Source organism: Zophobas morio, unplaced genomic scaffold (assembly GCF_036711695.1).
Source record: "Zophobas morio isolate AGI-343-1 ecotype UQ-CSIRO unplaced genomic scaffold, CSIRO_AGI_Zmor_V1 ptg000020l, whole genome shotgun sequence".
NCBI classification, from domain to species: Eukaryota; Metazoa; Arthropoda; class Insecta; order Coleoptera; family Tenebrionidae; genus Zophobas; species Zophobas morio.
In genome coordinates, this window is record NW_026972125.1 from 5370626 (window position 1) to 5392834 (window position 22209).

Genomic DNA, 22209 nt, shown 5'->3' on the forward strand with positions numbered 1-22209 from the left:
TGTCCCACCAATATATCACAAATGATTTCCTTAACTGAGCATGGTTTTACCAAACGACGTTCCACTATGACAAATCTTCTTTCCATAACACAATTTTTAAGTGATTCATTAGACAACCAATGCCAAGTAGGCGTTATTTATACTGATTTATCAAAAGCATTTGATAAAATTGACCATCGCCTCCTAATACAAAAGTTAGAATATTTTGGGTTTTCGTACCCATTAATTTCATTATTAAATTCTTATTTAGATAGTCAATACTTATTTGTTAAAATCAATGGATTTAAATCAGAACTGTTCAACACATCAACTGATTGGAGTTTTATTTTTACACTCGTCTAATAAATATTTGAATTAATTGATGGGTCAGTTACCGTGATAAGACAATATTTTTTTCTTTTTAAATCCAGCCAACCAAGTTCCATGAGGATCTCTCTTGTGTATACTTAAATTTCTTTATTAACTTTGTGTTCTGCCAGAGCACCTTGGGCACAGTCATCAAGGAATTTCGAGAACCCTTTAAATTAGTTTTATTGTTTAACTTAGTGATGCAGTAAATGCAATAATTACAAAAAAAGATTATCACATTGTAAAGCCGTTTTTCGAGATTATAAGTCTTCATAATGTCAAGGAGAGATCCAGTTGTGGTCTAATTAGCATTCTGGCCTTTTTCAGAAAAAACCTCTCCCCCCATCGAACTCCTTTGTATTTGTCTGTGGCTCCTTTGTAAAGACCAGTCAGATGACTGTGATGGCATTTACCATACCACCAAGCCCCACCTAAAAAATCACCACCACACTTAACGATTTTCAAGTACAGCGCTACCTACTATACGATTGTGCACAATTTACTCCTGTATGTAAATCTTGGTCTTTGTCCTTGGTAGTAAATTTGAAACCACCATGATACGCAAGCGAATTTTCCGCAGTTCCACTAAACCCTCCTAGCGTTTTCAAAGCATAACCTTCCACTTCACTACCAACACTAAAATGGTCATAACTAGCAAAAGTTTCGTTGTTGTCGGACTCCACGAGTTCGACTAGTAGCTCGTTGACTTGGTAACCTAACAAACAGTTGTTATTTCTTGACTTACAGAAACTTAGACTTACCAGACAATTGATGAATGTTTTCCAAACCTAACCAGAACTCTTCAGCTAGATTCCCAAACCCGACTTTGTAGCTCTGCCAACCTAAATAAAAATCCACTTTTCCATCGAATCTGTTTAGAATGACGGTCCATCCGCCACCTCTCGTGGTCAAATCACAAACCGCCAGAAAAGGGGCAGACGCGAATCTGGGTTTGATTAGGAAAACACCAGTGACGTTATTTCCACGCTTTTTTACTTCTAGACAACTTTCCGGGATGGGGGTGACTTCGGCTACTTTGTTTAGTACTTCGGTTAGTTTCTGTTCGATGATTTCTAATTTACGACTGACTTCGTTAGAAGTGGTTGCAGGACTGAGTTTGTTTTCCGCGTAATGTTTGTCCAGTTTTTCTAAACGATTGTTAATTTCTCTGATTGTTGATTGCAGTTCCACTTTTTCATTCAAGCTGTTCAGAATGTTTGTTAGTTTTTGGCGTTCTGTGTCAGGGCTGACTGTAGTTCTAACTGAAAACTGAAGTGTGAAAATTAGTTTCAGGTGTGAATCGTGTTTGATTTCAAGCAAGTACGTACCTCTGCGCTATCGCATAACACAGCAATGATCAACATCAAGATAAAAGTACCCCACATTTTGCTTACTATTTTTAAAATGATTTCATTCTTAAGCAATCGGGGTTATTTAAAAGATGCAGGCTCCAGTTCATGGTCAGTCGATAACATTAATTTTGTTTACTAAATACATATGTGTTTTGTTTATAACCCACTGAAAAGGGGATTCACCATACTCGTTGTCATCAGCTTTATCAGGTTTTACGATGTATCAAACTCATAATTTTTTGTTTTTCTAACTTTACTTTTTTCATTGAAATCAAAAGTATAAAGCAACATTTTGCAATTTACTTTTGTATCTGCAAAACCGACTGCTTTGAAATCTTGCAGATGTTTTAAAGTTATGATGAGCATGATAAATTTTTAATCAAAATATATTTACTTGACCCCTCCAAAAAATTGATGACGGCGCTCAAATTTTGCTGAATAAATCCTTTCGAAAATGTGCAAAATATCATCAAAATATACTTTTAATTTATCACTGCATTTTCAAAAAAATTATTGAATCAGTCAATTTATTATTGATTAAATTAAGAGTGAGCCGTAACTTCCAGAGTGAAAGTGATTTTATTAAAATGTCCCATTACAGAACTATAATGAAAAGAATCTATGATAGACATAGAGATACGGTTCCGAGAGCGAAGGAAGTACTATCTACACTCTTTAGACCAATTTTTTTCTATGAAATGTTTTGCAATTTTTAAATTTTTTCGCTCTTTCGGCTTGCAATTTTTCGGTTTACCTACAATTTGAATCGAAACTTTGAAAAATGCAAAAATTGAAAAATGAAAGAAACTGAAGAAACGACATTATTTTTTGAATTTTTCACTTTTTCAATTTTTACGATTTTAGAATTTTTCCGTTTTTCAATTATAATTGGTGGTATTTTGTGCATTTTTGTATAGTTCGAAGGACGATTCTGGGAGAACCATTGGAGATATCAAAGAAATGAACGCGGATATGAATTCTGGGGCCCGAAATCTACAAGAAAATCTATTTAGTACAATTTCGAAAATTTTTTTGAAAATTGGTCCAAGAATTGGTGGTATTTTGCACATTTTTGTACATTTCATAAGACGATTTTGGAAGAACCATTGGAGATATCGAAGAAATGAAAGCGGATATGACTTCTGGGGCCCGAAATCTACAAGAAAATGTATTTTGTAAAATTTCGAAATTTTTGTTGAAAATTGGTCGGAAAATTAGTGGTATTTTGCACATTTTTGTACATTTCAAAGGGCGATTCTGGAAGAACCATTGGAGACATCAAAGAAATGAAAGCGGATATGACTTCTGGGGCCCGAAATCTAAAGAAAACATATTTAGTAAAATTTCGAAAATTTTGTTGAAAATTGGCCAAAAATTGGTGGTATTTTGCACATTTTTGTACATTTCAAAGGGCGATTTTGGAAGAACCATTGGAGATATCGAAGAAATGAAAGCGGATATGACTTCTGGGGTCCGAAATCGACAAGAAAATGTATTTAGTGAAATTTAGAAAATTTTGTTGAAAATTGGCCCAAGAATTGGTAGTATTTTGCTCATATTTGTACATTTCAAAGGGCGGCTCTGGAAGAACCATCGGAGATATCAAAGAAATGAAAGCGGATATGACTTCTGGGGCCCGAAATCTACAAGAAAATGTATTTAGTGAAATTTTGAAAATTTTGTTGAAAATTGGTCCAAGAATTGGTTGTATTTTGCACATTTTTGTACATTTCAAAGGGCGATTTTGGAAGAACCATTGGAGATATCGAAGAAATGAAAGCGAATATGACTTCTGGGGCCCGAAATTTACAAGAAAATGTATTTAGTGAAATTTCGAAAATTTCGTTAAAAATTGGTCCAAAAATTTTTTTTCATATATTTTTCAGCTTAAATCTTTTCAATATTTCGTTTTTCAATTCTACGATGTGCAATATGCGCGTTTTCAACTTTTAAATTTTTTGATTTTTCGTTTTTTCAATTTTTACTTCCCGAGCGTAAGCAAAGGAAGTATTGTAATCGAGTCCGTCGGCCGACTCTCTACTTTTACGTTTTCTCGATCTTTCATGACCCCTAGAAGACGAAGAAATAGGTCTCCCATTTCCGTCTGTCTGTCCGTCTGTCCGTCTGTCCGTCTGTCCGTCCGTCTGTCCGTCTGTCCGTCTGTCCGTCCGTCTGTCCGTCTGTCCGTCTGTTGTCCCGGATTTTTATTAGACAGATAATCTCCGAAAGTACTCGACCGATTGTTGTGAAATTTTGTACTTATATTAAGAATATCATGTAGATGGTAAAACGCTAACCAAAATTTGTCTAATCATCCCCACCACTAAAGGGATGACGTCACTTCAAAATTGTACATAGTAAATGGGTTTTCAATTGTATAAAATAACATAGTCCTACACATGTAGTTTACAATTCTGAATCGACTTTTCACCTGAAACGTCCAGATTTTTGAAAAAAAAATCAAAATTATAAAACAACATTTTGAAATTTAATTTTTAATCTGCTAACCAGAATGCTTTGAAATGTTGCAGATGTTTTAAGACTATAAAGAGCATCATAAATCTTTAGTCAAAAAATATTTGCTTATCCCCTCCAAAAACTTGATGACGTCAGCTCGAAAGTTTGCCGAATAAATCATATCTAAAATGTACAAAATATGATGAGCCTGTACTTGTCATTTATCACTCCATTCATATTTTTTGGATTTGCATATACAGAGTGACTCAAAAAAATTAATGAATGCGTAAATATATTTTATTGATTTAATCAGGAACTACAAAACGGAATGCTCTGATATCTTGCAGATGTTTTAAGGTTATAAAGAGCATAATAAATGTTTAGTCAAAATATATTTGCTTATCCCCTCCAAAAACTTGATGACGTCAGCTCGAAAATTTGCCGAATAAATCATATCTAAAATGTACAAAATATGATCAGTCTGTACTTGTGATCTATCACTCCATTCATATTTTTTGGATTTGCATATACAGGGTGATTCAAGAAAATAAATGAAAGCGTAAATTTATTTTACTGATTTACTCAGGAACTTCAAAACCGAATGCTTCGAAATCTTGAAGATATTTTAAAATTATCATAAGCATGGTAAATTTTTGATCAAAACGTATTTGGTCGTCCCCCCTAAAAAATTTATGATGTCACCACAAAATTTTGCTGAATAAATACTATCTAAAATGTACAAAATATGGTGAGTCTCTTCTTGTGATTTGTCATTCCATTCAAATTTTTTGGATTTGCATATACAGGGTGACTCAAAAAAATTAATGAATGCGTAAATTTATTTTATTGATTTAATCAGGAACTACGAAACCGAATGCTTTGAAATCTTGCAGATGTTTTAAGGTTATAAAGAGCATAATAAATTTTTAGCCAAAATATATTTGGTTATCTTCTACAAAAAACTGATGACGTCAGCTCAAAAGTTTGCCGAATAAATCGTATCTAAAATGTACAAAATATGATGAGTCTGTACTTGTGATTTATCATTCCATTCATATTTTTGGATTTGCATATGCAGGGTGACTCAAAAAAATTAATGAAGGCGTGAATTTATTTTATCGATTTAATCAGGAATTACAAAACCGAATGCTTTGAAATCTTAGGAATATTTTAAAGTTATTATAAGTATGGTAAACTTTTGTTCAAAATGTATTTGTTCATCCCTCCTAAAAAAATTGATGACGTCACCCTTAAATTTTGCTGAATAAATCCTATCTAAAATGCAAAAAATATGATGAGTTTGTATTTGTGATTTATCATTCCATTCATATTTTTTAGATTTTCTTAAGAGGTGGTTCAAAAAAATTAATGAAGTCAATTTATTTTATTGATTAAATTAAAGGCAACACTTATTATTAGTATTACACCCCGACCAACCCAATTTGGTAGACACAAAATTTGTTAAAGGAAAAACTCTGTTGAAACATAAGGGTAGCACGCTTATTTACATCGACTTTAACATTACAGACCTGCATTTGTTTTATGCGTCCACTTGGTTCCGCGAATGTGAAATAGACATGTTTATAATCAACCAATTGTGAATTTCACCGCCAAGAATTAAAATAAAACCCAATGTTTTATATAATAAGCGGAAATCGAGGCAATAAAACCGATGGTCGTTTTGTTTATAGTTTCTCTGTTTGACTCTCACGTATGCTGTTACGCCTGTCATTTTAAATTAAGAATGTTTATACATACACGATTTTCAGTTGCCTCTGATACGTATACGTGAGTAAATTGTTTCGTTATTTTATTGATTATTACAAATCAATATTCAAAACGACCCAATTCATTTTCCCGAAAATTTGAGAATATAATAATTTTATTCTTAGTATTACACTACATCTATCCCAACTGATATACGTGTCCTTGCAAAAATGTTGATGACGTCATCGCAATTTTTTTTTTAAATTCCCACTACAAAAATGTAATGAGAAAAAAAACACAATAGGCATGAAGTCGTCAAGTTTCCGACAGCGAGGGAAGTACTGTCTAAACTCTTTAGACCAATTTTTCATTTTTCAAAGGGCGATTTTGGAAGAACCATTGGAGATATCGAAGAAATGAAAGCGGATATGACTTCTGGGGCCCGAAATCGACGAGAAAATGTATTTAGTGAATTTTCGAAAATTTTGTTGAAAATTGGTCCGAGAATTGGTGGTATTTTGTTCATTTTTGTATATTTCGAAGGACGATTCTGGAAGAACCATTAGAGATATCGAAGGAATGAAAGCCGATATGTCTTCTGGGGCCCGATAATTTAAAATATTGAACAAAGGAAACATTATAAAATCGATAGAAACATTGAAAAAATAAAGGAAATGAAAAAACGAAAATTTGTTATATAAAATCGAGAAAATGAAAAATTAAAATCAATAACTTGGAAAATCTGTAAAAAAACTGTAGCATCGAAAAATTGAAAAATTTGAAAATGGAGAACTTGAAAAATTGAAAAAATTATTATACATTATAAAATGAAAAAAAAAAATTACTGTAAACTTAGGGGATGACGTCATCCCATAGAAAGTGCGGATAATTACTCGAATTTTGGTCCAGTAGTTTCGGCGATTACGTGTCTAATAAAAATTGAGACTGATAATAGATAGACAGAGGTTATGAAACGTCGAGAAAACATGAAAGTGGGTTTTGAGTAGAATTTATTTACAACGCATTTTTAACAAAATAATGCAATTGAGATGTTCATAAAACCAAATCGGAATCCATCTGTGGCCTAATCAGCATTCTGGCCTTTTTCAAAAAAAACCTCTCCCCCCAGCGAAGCCCTTTGTATTTGTTTTTTTTTTCTGTGTAAACACCAGTGAGTTGACTCTGGTGGCATTTATTATACCACCAAGCTCCAGCTGTAAAAAACTCACCATCACAATTAACAGAGTTCATTTACACAGCTACCTACTGTAAGTAATTGCACAGTTGCCTTTTGGAGCAATATCGTTGTCTTTGTCTTTGGTGGTAAATTTCATACCAGCTTGATGGCTAAGAAAATCTCCCGCAGTTCCACTAAACCCTGCTAGACTTTGCAAATTGTAACCTTCCACTTCATTAGAAACACTAAAATGCTTGTATCCAGCATAAACTTCTGTTTTGCCAGAGTCGACTAATTCCACGAGTAGCTCGTTGACTTGAAAACCTTACAAACAATCGGTCATTTCTTGACCAACCAAACTCTAAACTTACCAGACAATTGATGAATCTTCTCCAAACCCAACCAGAATTCTCCAGCTAGATTTCCAAAACCGTTTTTGTAGTTTTGCCAGCCTAAATAAAAATCCAAACAGCCATCGAATCTGTTCAGAATGACTGTCCATCCACCGCCCCTCGTAATCATATCACAAAGCGCCAGAAAAGGGGCAGATGCGTACTCGGGTTTAATGAGAAAGATACCAGTCACATTATTTCCTCGCTTTTTTACTTCTAGACAATTTTCTGGTATAGTGTCTGTTTTTCTGTTGTTTTCCGCATAATGCCTATCTAGATTTTCTAAACGACGATAGATTTCTCTGATTGTGAATTCTAGGTCCACTTTTTCGTGTTCGGTGTCAGGAGTGACTGTGGAGCTAACAAAATTCTGCAAAAATACAAACTCTAAAACCCTGAAACACGTTTGATTGTAAGTTCGTACCCCCTGACAGCCACAAAGCACAACGAAAAGCCACACCAGGACAAAACTGCACCCCATTTTGCCAAATGTGTGAGTTGTAACTCAGTCGAAGTTACTTAAGTCAGCCATTCCCCACTTAAATGACGCTTAACAGATAAACTTTCGCACCTTCTGCGTTATCACAACCGTTGGTTTCGGTTATTTCGTCGTAAACAACTTACAACATTTGTTTAGTATAAGTGAACTGAATAACTCGAAGCAGGAGCAGCAGGAGCGCGAACAGCAGCGTTGTAAAGCAACATACACACTTGACAATTGATCGGCTTCCATTATACGATCCTTGACAGAGCTTAATGCTTATAACCGAAAATTATTGGGTGCTATAGAGCGTCAAGTTGAGCGTAATCAAGAGTTATCGAGTATTAAATTGCTTTCTAAGGATTGCCTATTAACGTCCGTACAGACACCAGGCATTCGGTGATTGTTCGTGCGAGTCAAACCAATATTGATTAATTTGGTTTTTATTTATTTTTATTTTAGTTTAATTTTGGATACGGTACTGAGACTCAGTTTTTTATTATCCAATTTTTCTCGTTTGTTGATTTATTTGCATCTTTCGACTTTTTAATTTTATTATTTTTGTTTTGAAATTGTTTGGCTTTTTAAATTTTTTGTAAGTATTTAATTTTTCGCTTTTTGACTTTAATTTTTTCGATTTGAAGTTTTTCTTTTTTTTACAATTTCGGCAATTTCTCGATTTTCCAATTTCGCAATTTTTTGATTTTACAATTTTTCATTTTTTGAAATTTTTATATTTTTGAATTTTTCGATTTTCAAATTTTCGAGTCTTCGTTTTATCTTGATATGCAGTTTTTTAGTTTTCAGCATAAAATTTTTCAATATATAAATTTTTTATCAGTTTTTCAATTTTCTGCTTTTTCAATTTTCGATTTTGAAGATTTTTCGAATTTCCCAGTTTTAGATGTTTCAGTAATTTAATTTTGTATTTTAACAATTTTTGTATTTTCAATTTCTGATCTGACAATGAAGGATGAAGGATAAAGGATGAAGGATCAAGGACAAAGGACGAAGGATAAAGACCGGGGGGGGGGTGAAGGACAAAGGATAAATGACGAAGGACGAAGGATGAATAACGAAGGATAAAGGACGATGGATAAACGACGAAAGATGAAGGGCGAAAGATGAAGGATGAAGGATGAAGGACTAAAGATCAAGGACGAAAGACGAAGGATGAAGGACAAAGAATAAAGAACGACTGATAAGGGATCAGGGATAAAGCACAAAAGATGAAGAACGAAAGATGCACGACGAAGAATGAAGGACGAAAGATAAAGGACGAAGCATAAAGGAAGAGGGATAAACGACGAAGAATAAAGGACGAAGTATAAAGGCCCAGAGATGAATGACAAAGGATCAAGGACGAAGGACGAAAGACGAAGGTGAAAGGATGAGGGATAAAAGAGAAAGGATAAAGGACAAAGCATAAAGAACGAGGGATACAGGACGAAGGATAAAGAACGAAAGATAAAGGACGAAAGATGAGGGATGAAAAACGAAGGACTAAGATAAAGGACTAAGGACGAAGGACGAAGGACGAAGAACGAAAGACAAAGGACGAAAAACGAAGGACGAAAGACGAAGGAAGAAGGATAAAGGACGAAGGACGAAGGATAAAGGACGAAGATAAAAGACGAAGGATAAAGGCCGAAGGTTAAAGAACGTGGGATAATGAACGAGGTATAAAGGGCGAAGTATGAAGGACGAAGTATAAAGAACGAGGAATGAAGGACAAAGGATAAAGGACGAAGCATCAAGGATGAAGAACGAAGGATCAAGGACGAAGAACGAAGAACGAAGGATCAAGAATGAAGGATGAAGGACGAATAAAGAAGGACGAAGGACGACAGATGAAGAACAAAAGATCAAGGACGAAGGAAGAAGGATCAAGAATGTAGAATCAAAAACAAAAGACGAAGGACGAAGGATATAAAAGACGAGGGATGAAGGACAAAGGATGAAGGGCGAAGGACGAAGGATCAAGAATGTAGGATCAAGAACGAAGGACGAGGGTTAAAGGAGGAAGGATAAAGGACGAGGGATAAAGGAGGGAGGATAAAGGACGAAGGATAAAGAACGAAATATAAAAAACGAAGTATAAAGGACGAGGGATGAAGGACAAAGAATGAAGGACGAAGGATAAAGGACCAAGGATAAAGGAAGAGGGATAAAAGATGAAGGATAAAGGACGAAGGATAAAGAACGAAAGATATAGGACGAAAGGTGAAGTAAGAAAGACGAAGGACGAAGAACGAAAGACAAAGAACGAAAGACGAAGAAAGAAGGATAAAGGACTAAGGACAAATGATAAAGGACGAAGATAAAGAACGACGGATAAAGGCCGAAGGAAGGACGTGGGATAATGGACGAGGTATAAAGGACGAAGGATGAAGGATCAAAGACGAGGATTAAAGGAGGAAGGATAAAGGAGGAGAGATAAAGGAGGGAGGATAAAGGACGAAGTATAAAGGACGAAAGATGAAGGATGAAAGACGAAGGACGAAGGACGAAAGATAAAGGACGAAGATAAAGGACGAAGGATAAAGGCCGAAGGAAGGACGTGGGATAATAGACGAGGTATAAAGAACGAAGGATGAAGGACGAAGTATAAAGGACGAGGGAGGAATGACAAAGGATAAAGGACAAAGTATCAAGGACGAAGGAAGAAGGATCAAGGACGAAGGATATTATTATTATTATTAAATAAAAAAATTATGAAAAAATTCAAGGACGTAGATCTCGACACGCTGATTTAAAAAATATAGCATGTTGATGGTTACGAAGCAACATTTTCGAAAAAATCGATGCGAAACGCAAATTTTTGAATATTTCAAAAATTTCGAAATTTCAACGGTCGATTCTGGAAAAACGGTTGCAGGTATCAAAAAACCGAAGCCGGATTTGGATTCTAGAGCTCGAAGTCTACAAGAAAATGTGTTTAGTTGAGTTTCGAAAATGTCAAAATTTTTGCGAAATTTGAAGAAGGGGGAGGGACAATTAAAAAATTTCAATTTTAAAAAAGTTGTCTAAAAATTATGAAAAAATTCAAGAACGTAGATCTAGACACGCTGATTTCAAAAATATAGCATGTTGATGGTTACGAAGCAACATTTTCGAAAATATCGCTGCGAAATGCGAAATTTTGAAAATTTTGAAAATTTCGAAATTTCAACGGTCGATTCTGGAAAAACCGTTGCAGGTATCAAAAAACCGAAGCCGGATTAGGGTTCTAGAGCTCAAAATCTACAAGAAAATGTGTTCAGTTGAGTTTCGAAAATGTCAAAATTTTTGCGAAAATTGAAGAAGGGGGGAGCATTAAAAAATTTCAATTTGAAAAAAGTTGTCTAAAAATTATGAAAAAATTCAAGGACATAGATCTCGACACGCTGATTTCAAAAATATAGCATGTTGATGGTTAGGAAGCAACATTTTCGAAAAAATCGCTGCGAAATGCGAATTTTTGAAAATTTCAAATATTTCGAAATTTCAACGGTCGATTCTGGAAAAACGGTTGCAGGTATCAAAAAACCAAATTTGACAAAATTGCAAACAAAAAATTCTAAAACGGAAAACTTGAAAATCAAAGATGAAAGTGGAAAAGTCAAAGAATTCGAGAAATGGCAAGCCGATAAATTAAAAAGTCGAACAATTGAAAAATTATTAATCGCTAAATTAAAAAATCCGAATTCTAAAATGAAAAGTCGAAAAAATCAAGAAACTGAAAATTGAGAAATCGGAAAAAAGAAAATTAAAAATTGACAAATTAAAAATCGAAGTAATATAACGAGGAATGAAAAAATTGGAAAATCGTAAAATTGAAAAGTCAAGAAACTGAATCGAAATATTGATAGTCAAGAAATTAAAAAATCGAATATTAGAAACTAGAATATGGACTAATTGCAAATCGAAAAATTGAAAACTTAAAACTTCAAAAATCAAAACTGAAAAACCGAAAAACTGAAGACTCTAAAAAATCGAATATTCTAAAATGGAAACTCTAAAAACTGCAAAATTAAAAATCGAATGATCGAAAAATTGAAAAATTGGGAAATTGATGAAAAAACTGAATGTAAAATAGTAAAATTGAAAATGGAAAATTGGAAAGATAATCAATTCTAAAACTGGAAACTTGAAAATCAAAACTGAAAAATCGAAAAATTGAAGAATGGCAACTAGAAAGTTTAAAAAAAAATCGAAAAATCGAATAAATAAATGAAAAATTAATGGTAAAAAAATTAAAAAATCGAATATTCTAAAGTCGAAAATCGGAAAATTGAAAAATCGCAAAATTAAAAATTGAGAAAACGAAAAATTATTAAATGAGAGATTAAAAATTCGAAACATTGAGAAATCAAGAAATTGTAAAATCGTCAAATTGGACATAGAAAAATTAACAAAATGAAAAACTCTTAAACCGAAAATTTGAAAAATCAAAACGAATAACCAAAGAAGGAAGGATCAAGAATGAAGAACGAAGGACGAATTATAAAGGATGAGGGAAGAAAAACAAGAGATCAAGGACGAAGGATCAAGGACGAAGAACGAAGGATAAAGGACGAGGGATGAAGGACAAAGGACAAAGGATGAAGGACGATGGACGAAGGATAAGAGACGGGAGATAATGGAGGAAGGACAAAGGATAAAGGGCAAAGGATCAAGGACGAAGGACGAAGGATCCAGAACGAAGGACGAAGGATCCAGGACGAAGGACAAAGGATCAAAGACGAAAGACGAAGGACCAAGGACGAAGGACGTTAATATTATTATTAAATGAAAAAATTGACAAAATTGCAAACAAAAAATTCTAAAACGGAAAACTTGAAAGTCAAAGATGAAAATGGAAATGTCAATGAATTCGAAAAATGACAAACCGATAAATTAAAAAGTCGAACAATTGAAAAATTAATAATCGCTAAAGCAAAAAATCGGAATTCTAAAATGAAAAGTCAAAAAACTAAAAAATCAAGGAAGTGAAAAATGGAAAAATTGTAAAACCGAGAAATCGGAAAAAAGAAAATTAAAAATTGACAAATTAAAAATCAAAATAATATAATGAGGAATGAAAAAATTGGAAAATCGCAAAATGGAAAAGTCAAGACACTGAATCGAAATATTGATAGTCAAGAAATTAAAAAATCGAATATTAGAAACTAGAATATGGACAAATTGTCAAATTCAGAAATCGAAAAAACTTAAAGCTTCAAAAATCAAAACTGAAAAACCGAAAAACTGAAGACTCTAAAAAATCAAATATTCTAAAGTGGAAACTCTCAAAATGAAAACTTAAAAATCGAAAAATTGAAAAATTGGGAAACTGAGGAAAAAACGGAATGTAAAATAGTAAAATTGAAAATGGAAAATTGGAAAAATCAACAATTCTCAAATTGGAAACTTGAAAATCACAACTGAAAAATCGAAAAATTGAAGAACCAAAAATTGACAACTAAAAAGATAAAAAAAATCAAAATATCGGATAAATGAATGAAAAATTAATTTTGAAAAAATAAAAAAATCCAGTATTCTGAAGTCGAAAATCGAAAAATTGAAAAATCGCAAAATTAAAAATTGAGAAAACGAAAACTTGAAGAATAAATAACCCGAAAAAACAAAAATTAAAAAATTCGAACAACAGTACAATAGAAATATCGACGAAGAGAAAAATCAAAAAATCCAGAAATCGAAAATTCGAAAATTTAAAAAACTGGGAATTCAAAAAATTGAAGAATGGAAAAATTAAAAAGTCGCAAAAATCAAATTTAAATAATCGAAAAATCGAAACATCAAAAATCCAGAAACTGAAAAATTCACACAATTAACGAGAGATTAAAAATGCGAAACATTGAGAAATCAAGAAATTATAAAATCGTCAAATTGGACATCAAAACGAATAACCAAAGAAGGAAGGATTTAGACAGAAGAACGAAGGACAAAGTATAAAGGACGAGGGACGAAGGACAAGGGATCAAGGACGAAGGACGAAAGACGAAGGATGCAGAACGAAGGATAAACGAGTAGTGATATAGGAGGAGGGATAAAGGACAAGGGATGAAGGATGAAGGATAAAGGAAGCAAGATAACGAACGAAGGATAAAGGACGAGGGATAAAGGAAGTAGGATAAAGGACGAAGGATAAAGGACGAGTGATGAAGGAGAAAGGATGAAGGACGAAGGACGAAGGACCAAGGATGAACGACGAAGAACGAAGAACGAAGAACCGAAGGACAAAGGAGGAAGGACGAAGGACGAGGTATAAAGGATGAAGGATAAAAGACGAAGGATAGAAGACGAAGGATAAAGAACGAGGGTTGAAGGACAAAGGATAAAAGACGAATGATCAAGGACGAAGGACAAAAGATGAAGGACGAAGGATAAAGGAAGAGGGATAAAGGACGTAGGATAAAGGACGAAGGATAAAAGACGAAGTATAATGGACGAGGGAGGAAGGATAATGGATCAAGGACGAAGGATCAAAGACGAAGGATGAAGGATGAAGGACCAAGGATAAATGTCGAGGAATAAAGGAGGAAGGAAAAAGGATGAGGGATAAAGGAAGGAAAACAAAGGACGAAGGATAAAGGACCAAGGATAAAGGATGAAGTAAAAAGGATGAGTGATTAAGGACAAAGGATGAAGGACGAAGAATGAGGGAAGAAGGACGAAGGATAAAGGACGAGAAATAAAGAAGGAAGGACGAAGCATAAGGGACGTAGGATGAAAGATAAAGGATGAAGGAGGACGAGCGAAGGACGAAGAATCAAGAACGAAGGATCAAGAACGAGGGATGAAGGAAAAAGTATAAAAGACGAATGATCAAGGACTAAAAATGTCGAAGGATAAAGGACGAAGGAAAAAGGAGCGATATAGGACGAAAGGTGAAGGGCAAAAGATAAAGAACCAAGGACAAAGAATGAAAAATAAAGGACGAAAGGTGAAGGGCGAAAGATAAAGAACCAAGGACAAAGAATGAAAAATAAAGGACGAAGAATAAAGGACGCGCCATAAAAGATAAAGGATAAAGGACGAAAGATTTATTGTAAAGGAAATTAGATTATTTTGTTAACCTTATTAGAATATTTTCGATTTTAGATTTATACTTTTTGAATTTGTAGTTTTTCTTTTTTCTTTGTTTTACAGTTTTGACAATTTCTCGATTTCCCAATTTCGCAATTTATTGATTTTATAATATTTCAGTTTTTTAAATTTTTAGGTATTTCAATTTTTGGGTTTTCAAAATTTCAATATTCAATTCTTCGTTTTATCAAAATCGTGATATGCAGATTTTTAGGTTTAAGCAACAAATTTGTGTACTTAATGTTTTCAATTTTCGATTTTGAAAATTTTTAGATGTTCCAATAATCGAATTTTGTATTTTAACAATTTTTGGATTTTCAATTTCTGATCTGACAATTTTCCCGATTTATCAATTATCGCATTTTTCGAGTTTTTGGTTTTAATATTTTAGTTCTGTAATTTTTTTGACTTCTTAATGTTTTTGATAACTATTTAATTTTTCACTTTTTAACTTTTACCTTTCTCAATTTTTCATTCTTAAATTTTTGAATATTGTTGAATTTTTTGACGTGTAATCCAAAAATCTGAAAAAAAACTGAATTATTGAAGAATCTAAAAACGGAAAACTCGAGAAATTGATAAATTGGAATATTTAACAATTAAGGTATAATATAAAATTTTTCAATTTTTTAAGTTTTTGATTTTTTAATTTTTTAATTTGTTAAGGTTTTGATTTTTCGACGTCACTTTTTTGTCTTTTTAATTTATCAATCCAATTTTTTAATTTTTGGATATTTAAATTTTGGGAGTTTTCAGTTCATCGATTTTTATTTCATTTTTTAATATTTCGAAATTTCACTTGTTTGATTTTTCAGATTATTATTCGTAATTAAATTTTTTGATTTTACAATCTTTCGGTTTCTCAATTTTTCGATTTTTCGACTTCATGACTTCGATTTCTCGATCTTTTGAATTTTCGATTTCTCGGTTTTTGGATTTTTTTACTGTTCGGATTTTCGGTTGTTCTAATCACATTACTTTAGTTTTTCTTTTTTCTCAGTATTAACGTCTAAAAATATTTAAAAATTCATACAAAGTAGAACACAATAAGCTCTACAAGACTTCTAAAAAATATGAAGTGTCATTAAGAAAAGTAAACCCAATTACGACTTTTTTGAAAGCGTAATTTGGGTGTTGCTCCCAATTTCTCATTATTACTCCTGAGTCCCCCTGTACAAAGTCCGTAAGTTGCAGGTATCCCAACCCTCCAAATTCGCCGCTCTTCTCCGTAATAAACTTATCCCGTCCACTCCCAATCTGTATTATTATGATCTATCCCCAGCGATAAAGAAACGAAAAGGAGGGCCGTAAAACTGATCCAGCCAAGTGTAAGATATTTATCTTCCATGCTTCCCGTGTAAAGGGAAACGCAAAGACGTGATAATGATGTAATCAAATTGATAGCCCAGTTGCCTAGTGCGCTTAACGACGACATTTGAAATATTTTCTCGTTTGTATTCATCTTTTAGCTTCCCAACACCTGAGCAGAAGCCATAAAGCGTCTTCGCGAGCCATCCTCTCGGCTTAATAATTAACTTATAACATCGTTCGTAATAAATCTCCGGCATCCATCACTCTCTCCCGGAAGGGAGGGCTTGTGTTTACATATTAAACGCTTTTTGCCTCGGGGCTGTTAATTATTCGGAGGGAGTGCGACGTGTTAAATCTAGCGCTTTTTCTATCCCGTCCCTGGAATCTCACCGCTACTTTTAACACATGTCTGCGCGGCTAACTCTAAACAAATGACTGTTATTAATGGCCGCGTGCGAGCAAATTTGTTGGGGTTTTTTCGTCTGGAGAGTTGGCTGGCGAGTTTGCTCGTTCATCACGGGGTGATGAATGCTAATTAAGCGGGAATGTAGTGCGGGGAGGAATGGACTAATGAATAGTTTTGTGCCGGAGGAGATTTCGGTTGGGGAAGGCAAAAAAATTATTGTGGGGCGAAATGGGTGGAGGAGTGTCATGTCGGGGATGATCGATTGGACGCGATTGCGGATCTTAGAAGAATTAAGGAAAAAATCGGGTTCTTGGACTGAATTTATAAGATTTTAGATTCAGCTCGAGAAGTAAAAAAGCTTTTAGTTTTATAAAAACTGTCAGATTTCTTTTTTCTTTCCAATTTTTTATCACATTTTTTTAAATTAGGTAATAGTGATTTTTTTATACATTACTTATTTTAACCAAAATTCTAATTTTCTTAACTCAAATGGTTTTTTCTTCATAGTTTAGTTTAGTAATTTTAAAATTTGTGAATTTCTCAAAATTCTGGAAAATTTCGAAGTTCTTCTCAAGGCTTTTACAATTCTTAAAGGTTTTAACGTTTTTAAAGTCATTTTTAAAACTCTCAAAATGTTCAAAGTTTTTAAATATGTCAATGTTTTTGAGGTGTTTAAAGTTTCTGAAGTTTTTAAATTCTCGAAATTTTTTTAATTCTCAAAATGTTCAAAATTCTCTAGATTCTCAGTTTTCAAAGTTTTCGAAGTTCTAAGACATTTTATAATTCTTAAAGTCCTAAAAGAATTTGAAGTTCTTCAAGTCGTTTTAAAGTTCTCAAAGTTCTCAAAGCTTTTGCAATTTTTGGTTTTTGATTTTTTTAAATTCCCAAAATCCTTGAAGTTCTCAAAATTTTCATAGATCTCAAAGTCCTCAGTCATAAAGTTTTTAAATTTCTCAATGTTTTAGAAGTGTTTAAAGTTTTTGAAATTTCAGAAATAAGGGAAGTTCTCATAATTTTAGCAATTCTCTGAATTCCCTAAATTCTCAAAGTTCTTTAAGTTTTAAACTTTTGAAATTTTTAGTTATTGATTGTTTTGAATTCTAGAAATTTTCGAAATTGCTCAAGTTCTCAAAGTACTCCAAATTTTCATAGGTCTCAATATTTTTAAAGTTCTTTCAGTTTTCAAAGTTCTCAGTCGTAAAGTTTTTAAATTTTGCAATGTTTTAGAGGCGTTTATAATTTTTGAGATTTTTTAATTGATAGAAATGCCCATAATTTTCACAATTCTAGAAATTCTAGAAGTTCTTAAAGTTTTCAAAGCTTTTAAAGATTTTAAACTTTTTAAACTTTAAAAACTTACTTTTTAAAGGTCCCAAAACTTTAAAGCTCTTAAATTGATAGACGATTTTAGGAATTTCAAAACTGTCAAATTTTTCAAAGCCCTTAACGTTCTTAAAGTTTTCACAGTTTTAACGTTTCTGAAATTTCGAAATCCTCAAAACTGTCAAAATTCTCGAAGTTCTCGAAGTTTTCAAAGTTCATGAAATTTTCAAAGTTTTTACAGCTCTTAGGAACTATAAAGTTCTTAAAGTCGTTTTTAAAGCTCTCAAAGTTTTCAAAGTTTGCAAAATTTTTAAAATTCGTAGTTCTCGAAATTTTTTAGATTCTCGAAATATTCGAAATCCTCTAAATTCTCAGTTCTCAAAGTTTTTGAAGTTCTTCAAGTCGTTTTTAAATTGTCAAAGTTCTTAAGGCTTTTGAAATTTTTAAATTCTCATAATTTAAGAAATTCCCAAAGTTCGTGGACTTCTCAAAATTTTTATAGATGTCAAAATTAAAGTTCTTACAGTTTTCAAGATTCTCAGTCGTTAATTTTTTTAATTTCTCAGTCTTTTCGAAATGTTTAAAGATTTTGAAATTTCTGAAGTGATGGAAGTTCTTACAATTTTCACAATTCTCAAAATTCTCGAAGTTGTTAAAGTTCTCAAAGATTTTAAACTTTTTAAACTTTCGAAAATCTCAAAGGTCTCAAAATCCTCAAAGTTCTCGAACTTGTCGGAATTCTTACGGTTTTTAAAGGTCCTAAAATTTTAGAGTTCTTAAATTGCTTGACGGTTTCAAGAATTTCAATGTTATCAAATTTTTCTTACAGTTTTCACAGTTTTTAACGTTTCTGAAATTTCGAAATCCTCAAAATCCTTAAAATGCTCTAAATTCTCGAAGCTTTCAAAGCTCATCAAATTCTCAAACTTCTTGCAATTCTTAGGTAACTTAAAGTTCTTAAAGTCGTTTTTAGACCTCTCAAATTTTAAAGTCTTCAGTTCTCAAAGTTCTTGAAGTTCTTAAATATTTTACAATTCTTAAAGTCCTAAAAAAATGGAAGCTCCTCAAATCGTTTTTAAACTCTCACACTTCTCAAAGCTTTTGAAATTTTTAAATTCTCCAGGTTTTCGAAATTTCCAAAGTTCTTACATCCTTTAAGAATTTTAAGATTCTTAAAGTTGTCAAATGTCTTACAGTTTTTGCATTTTTTAAGGCTTCTGAAATTTTGCAATCCTCGAAATATTCGGAGATTTCAATGTTCATGAAATTCTCAAAGTTCTCAAAGTTCTTATGGCTCTTAGCAACTTTAAAGTTCTTAAAATCGCTTTTAAAGGGAACGCGAAAAACAAGGGTTTGATTGGGGACGTGGTTTCAGTGAAAATGTAAGGAGCTAGATTTACTATGACTTCGACGGAATTCGCGCATTCTGTGCTGCTCAAAGCGGCGTAAACCAAAGCAGCGCACCCTCCCATCGACAGTCCTACGTAGATGATTTTTTCTTTTTTCGTGGTGTCCTTTATATACTGGATGGTAGCATTAAGTTCGTAGTACCCGATTTCTTGGAATGTGTAGTCCCAGAATTCTTTACTCTCGACTGTTAGATTGACGTGCTTTTGGGAATAGGTGGTACCTCGGCTGTTGGTCAACCACACGTCGTAGCCTGCTTTCCAGAAAAAAAAAAGCTATGGATTGGTTATGTTGGGCTAGGAAGAATCTCGAGTCGTGGCTAACACCATGTTGGAAGAGCATTACTCCTTTGGGTTTGTCTCTAGGTAGTCTGAATACTGTTAGGATGTATCCATCTTCTGTTGTGACTTGGTGCGATTCACCTATTCCGACATGTCGCTTCATAATTTGGAGCTAAAATAAAAATTGTTTGATTGGAAATTAGTAGGTAATTTTTACCGGGTGGTCGTTGTTGTCCGGATTGTAGAAACAATTACTGCTGAAGTAGAGATTGTAGTAGCTTTCGAAAGTCTTACACGCATTATTTAACTGATAGTCAAGTGGGAAGTATGTACATAGTAGGAATACCGGCAAAACGTATAACACAGCTTTTGTGGGAAACATTACACAGAATAAATAAAATCGTGTCTGTTTGGTTGTACATTTCGAGAATTAAAAAAAAATACTTTGGGAGCTTTAAAAGCTTTTTTCAGAGTTCCTAAGAACCATAAGAACTTTGAGAACTTTGAGAATTTCATGAACATTGAAATCTTCGAGCATTTCGAGTATTTCAAAATTTCAGAAGCCTTAAAAGACGCAAAAACTGTAAAAAATTTGGCAACTTTAAGAATCTTAAAATTCTTAAAGGATGGCAGAACTTTAAAATTTTGAGACCTTTAAAAGCCGTGAGAATTTCGAAATGTTTGAGAACTTTCATCATTTAAAAAGCTTCAAAAACTTTAAACATTTTGAGAGCTTTAAGCTGGTTTAAGGATCTGAGAAAATTTGAATCCGTGGATCTGAATACATCTGAGAGGGTTTGAGAGTATGTAAGAGAAACTAAGAAAATCTGAAGGAAGCTGAAAAAATCTGAAAGTATTTTAAACAGTTTGAAAGCGTTTAAAAGCACTTGATGGGATTTGATACAATCTGAAAGCATCTAAAAGTATCTAAGAAAATCGGAAAATTGAAGGGGGTTTGGGTCGACTTGAGAGGATTTGGAAAGATCTGGGAGGATATGGAAAGGTATGGAAGGATCTGAGAAGATTTACTCGGATCTGAGTGCATCTGGGAGAATCTGAGAGAATATGAGAAAATCTGAAGAAATCTGAAAGAATCTAAAAGAATCTGGAAAAATCTGTAAGAATCTGAATAAATCTGAAAGAACCTGAAAGAATCTGAAAGAATTCGAAAAAATTTGAGAGAATCTAGGAGAGTCTGAAAGAATCTGATAGAAACTCAAAGAATATGAAAGAAACTGAAAGAACCCGAAAGAACCTGAAAAAAGCTGAAAGACCTTGAAAGAATATGAAGAAAACCGAAAGAATCCGAAAGAATCAGAAGGAATTGAAACAACCAAATAGAATAAGGGAAAATCTGAGAAAAGCTGAGAGATTCCGAGAGAATCCGAGAGAATCAAAGAGAATCTGAAAGAATCTGAAAGAATTTGAAAGAAGCTGAGAGAATCTGAAAGGATATGAAAGAATCTTAAAGAATCTGGAAGATTCTAAGATAATCTGTGAGGATCCGGGAGAATCTGAAGAGATCTGAAAAACATAAGAGAATTTGAAACAATTTGAGCATAAAAAAATTTGAAGAAATTTGATAGAATCTGAAGGGATCTGAAAAGATCTGAAAAGATCGGAGAAGAGAATCTGAGACAATATGAGAGAATCTGAAGAAATCTTTAGAAATTTAAAAGAATCCGAGAGAACCTGAAAGAATCTGAGAAAATCAGAAGCTTATGAAAGAATCTGAAGGAATCTGAAAGAACCTGAAATTATCCCAAAGAATCTGAAAGAATATGAAAAAAATTGAGAGAATCTGAAACAATCTGAAAGAATAATAATAATAATAGAGAGGATCCGGGAGAATCTGAAGAAATCTGAAAGAATCTAAAAGAATTTAAAACAATTTGAGGAAACTTTAAGAAATTTAAAAAAAATGATCGAATTTGAAGGGATCTTAAAAGTCTGAGAAAAAAATCCGGGAGAATTTGAGAGAATCTGAAGGAATCTGAAGAAATCTGAATGAATCTGAAAGAATCTGAAAGAATCTGAAAGAATCTGAAAGAATCTGAAAGAATCTGAAAGAATCTGAAAGAATCTGAAAGAATCTGAAAGAATCTGAAAGAATCTGAAAGAATTTGAAAAATTTGAAGAAAACCAAAAGAATCCGAACAAGTCGGAAAGAATTCGTAATAATCCGAGAGAATCAGAAAGAATCGAAACAACCAAATAGAATCAGGGAAAATCCGACAAAATGTGAGAGATTTGGAGAGAATCCGTAAGAATCCGAGGGAACCAGAAAGAATCGAAACAACCAAAATAGAATCAGGGAAAATCTGAGAGATTACGAAGGAATCCGAGAAAATCTAAGAGAATCTGACAGAATCTGTGACAATCAGAAAGAATCTGAAAGAAGCTAAGAGAATCTGAGAGCATCTGAAATAATCTGAAAAATCGGAAATAATCTGAGAGAAACTGAGAGAATATGAAATAATCTGAAGGAATCTGAAA

General features: G+C 33.1%; 2 protein-coding genes and 1 pseudogene across 2 annotated transcripts; all 3 read right to left on the reverse strand.

The window, feature by feature from the left end:
• Positions 1-513: 513 nt before the first annotated feature.
• LOC135131414 (microfibril-associated glycoprotein 4-like) lies at positions 514-1776 on the reverse strand. Its single transcript, XM_064059161.1, has 4 exons — positions 1677-1776; positions 1110-1617; positions 830-1063; positions 514-779 (listed from the first exon to the last, which is right to left on the reverse strand). The coding sequence occupies exons 1-4, from the start codon at positions 1731-1733 to the stop codon at positions 619-621; spliced, it is 960 nt and encodes a 319-aa protein (XP_063915231.1). The 5' UTR covers positions 1734-1776; the 3' UTR covers positions 514-618.
• A 5081-nt stretch (positions 1777-6857) lies between these two features.
• On the reverse strand, positions 6858-7967 carry LOC135131436 (fibrinogen C domain-containing protein 1-like). Its single transcript, XM_064059189.1, has 4 exons — positions 7858-7967; positions 7413-7803; positions 7132-7365; positions 6858-7078 (listed from the first exon to the last, which is right to left on the reverse strand). Exons 1-4 carry the CDS (start codon positions 7912-7914, stop codon positions 6918-6920), a joined length of 843 nt encoding a protein of 280 aa, XP_063915259.1. The 5' UTR covers positions 7915-7967; the 3' UTR covers positions 6858-6917.
• Positions 7968-19284: 11317 nt separating this feature from the next.
• On the reverse strand, positions 19285-20095 carry LOC135131477 (lipase member K-like; annotated as a pseudogene).
• Positions 20096-22209: the final 2114 nt, after the last annotated feature.

Excerpts from the sequence above, each read along its gene's own strand:
- LOC135131414 (XM_064059161.1), bottom strand. The coding sequence starts at position 1,733 with ATGTGGGGTACTTTTATCTTGATGTTGATCATTGCTGTGTTATGCGAT. Across the intron at positions 1,618-1,676 it reads TGTTATGCGATAGCGCAGAG|TTTTCAGTTAGAACTACAGT; the intron begins GTACGTACTTGC and ends TTCACACTTCAG. Across the intron at positions 1,064-1,109 it reads AAACATTCATCAATTGTCTG|GTTACCAAGTCAACGAGCTA; the intron begins GTAAGTCTAAGT and ends ACTGTTTGTTAG.
- LOC135131436 (XM_064059189.1), bottom strand. The coding sequence starts at position 7,914 with ATGGGGTGCAGTTTTGTCCTGGTGTGGCTTTTCGTTGTGCTTTGTGGC. Across the intron at positions 7,366-7,412 it reads GAAGATTCATCAATTGTCTG|GTTTTCAAGTCAACGAGCTA; the intron begins GTAAGTTTAGAG and ends ATTGTTTGTAAG. Across the intron at positions 7,079-7,131 it reads CAACTGTGCAATTACTTACA|CTGGAGCTTGGTGGTATAAT; the intron begins GTAGGTAGCTGT and ends AGTTTTTTACAG.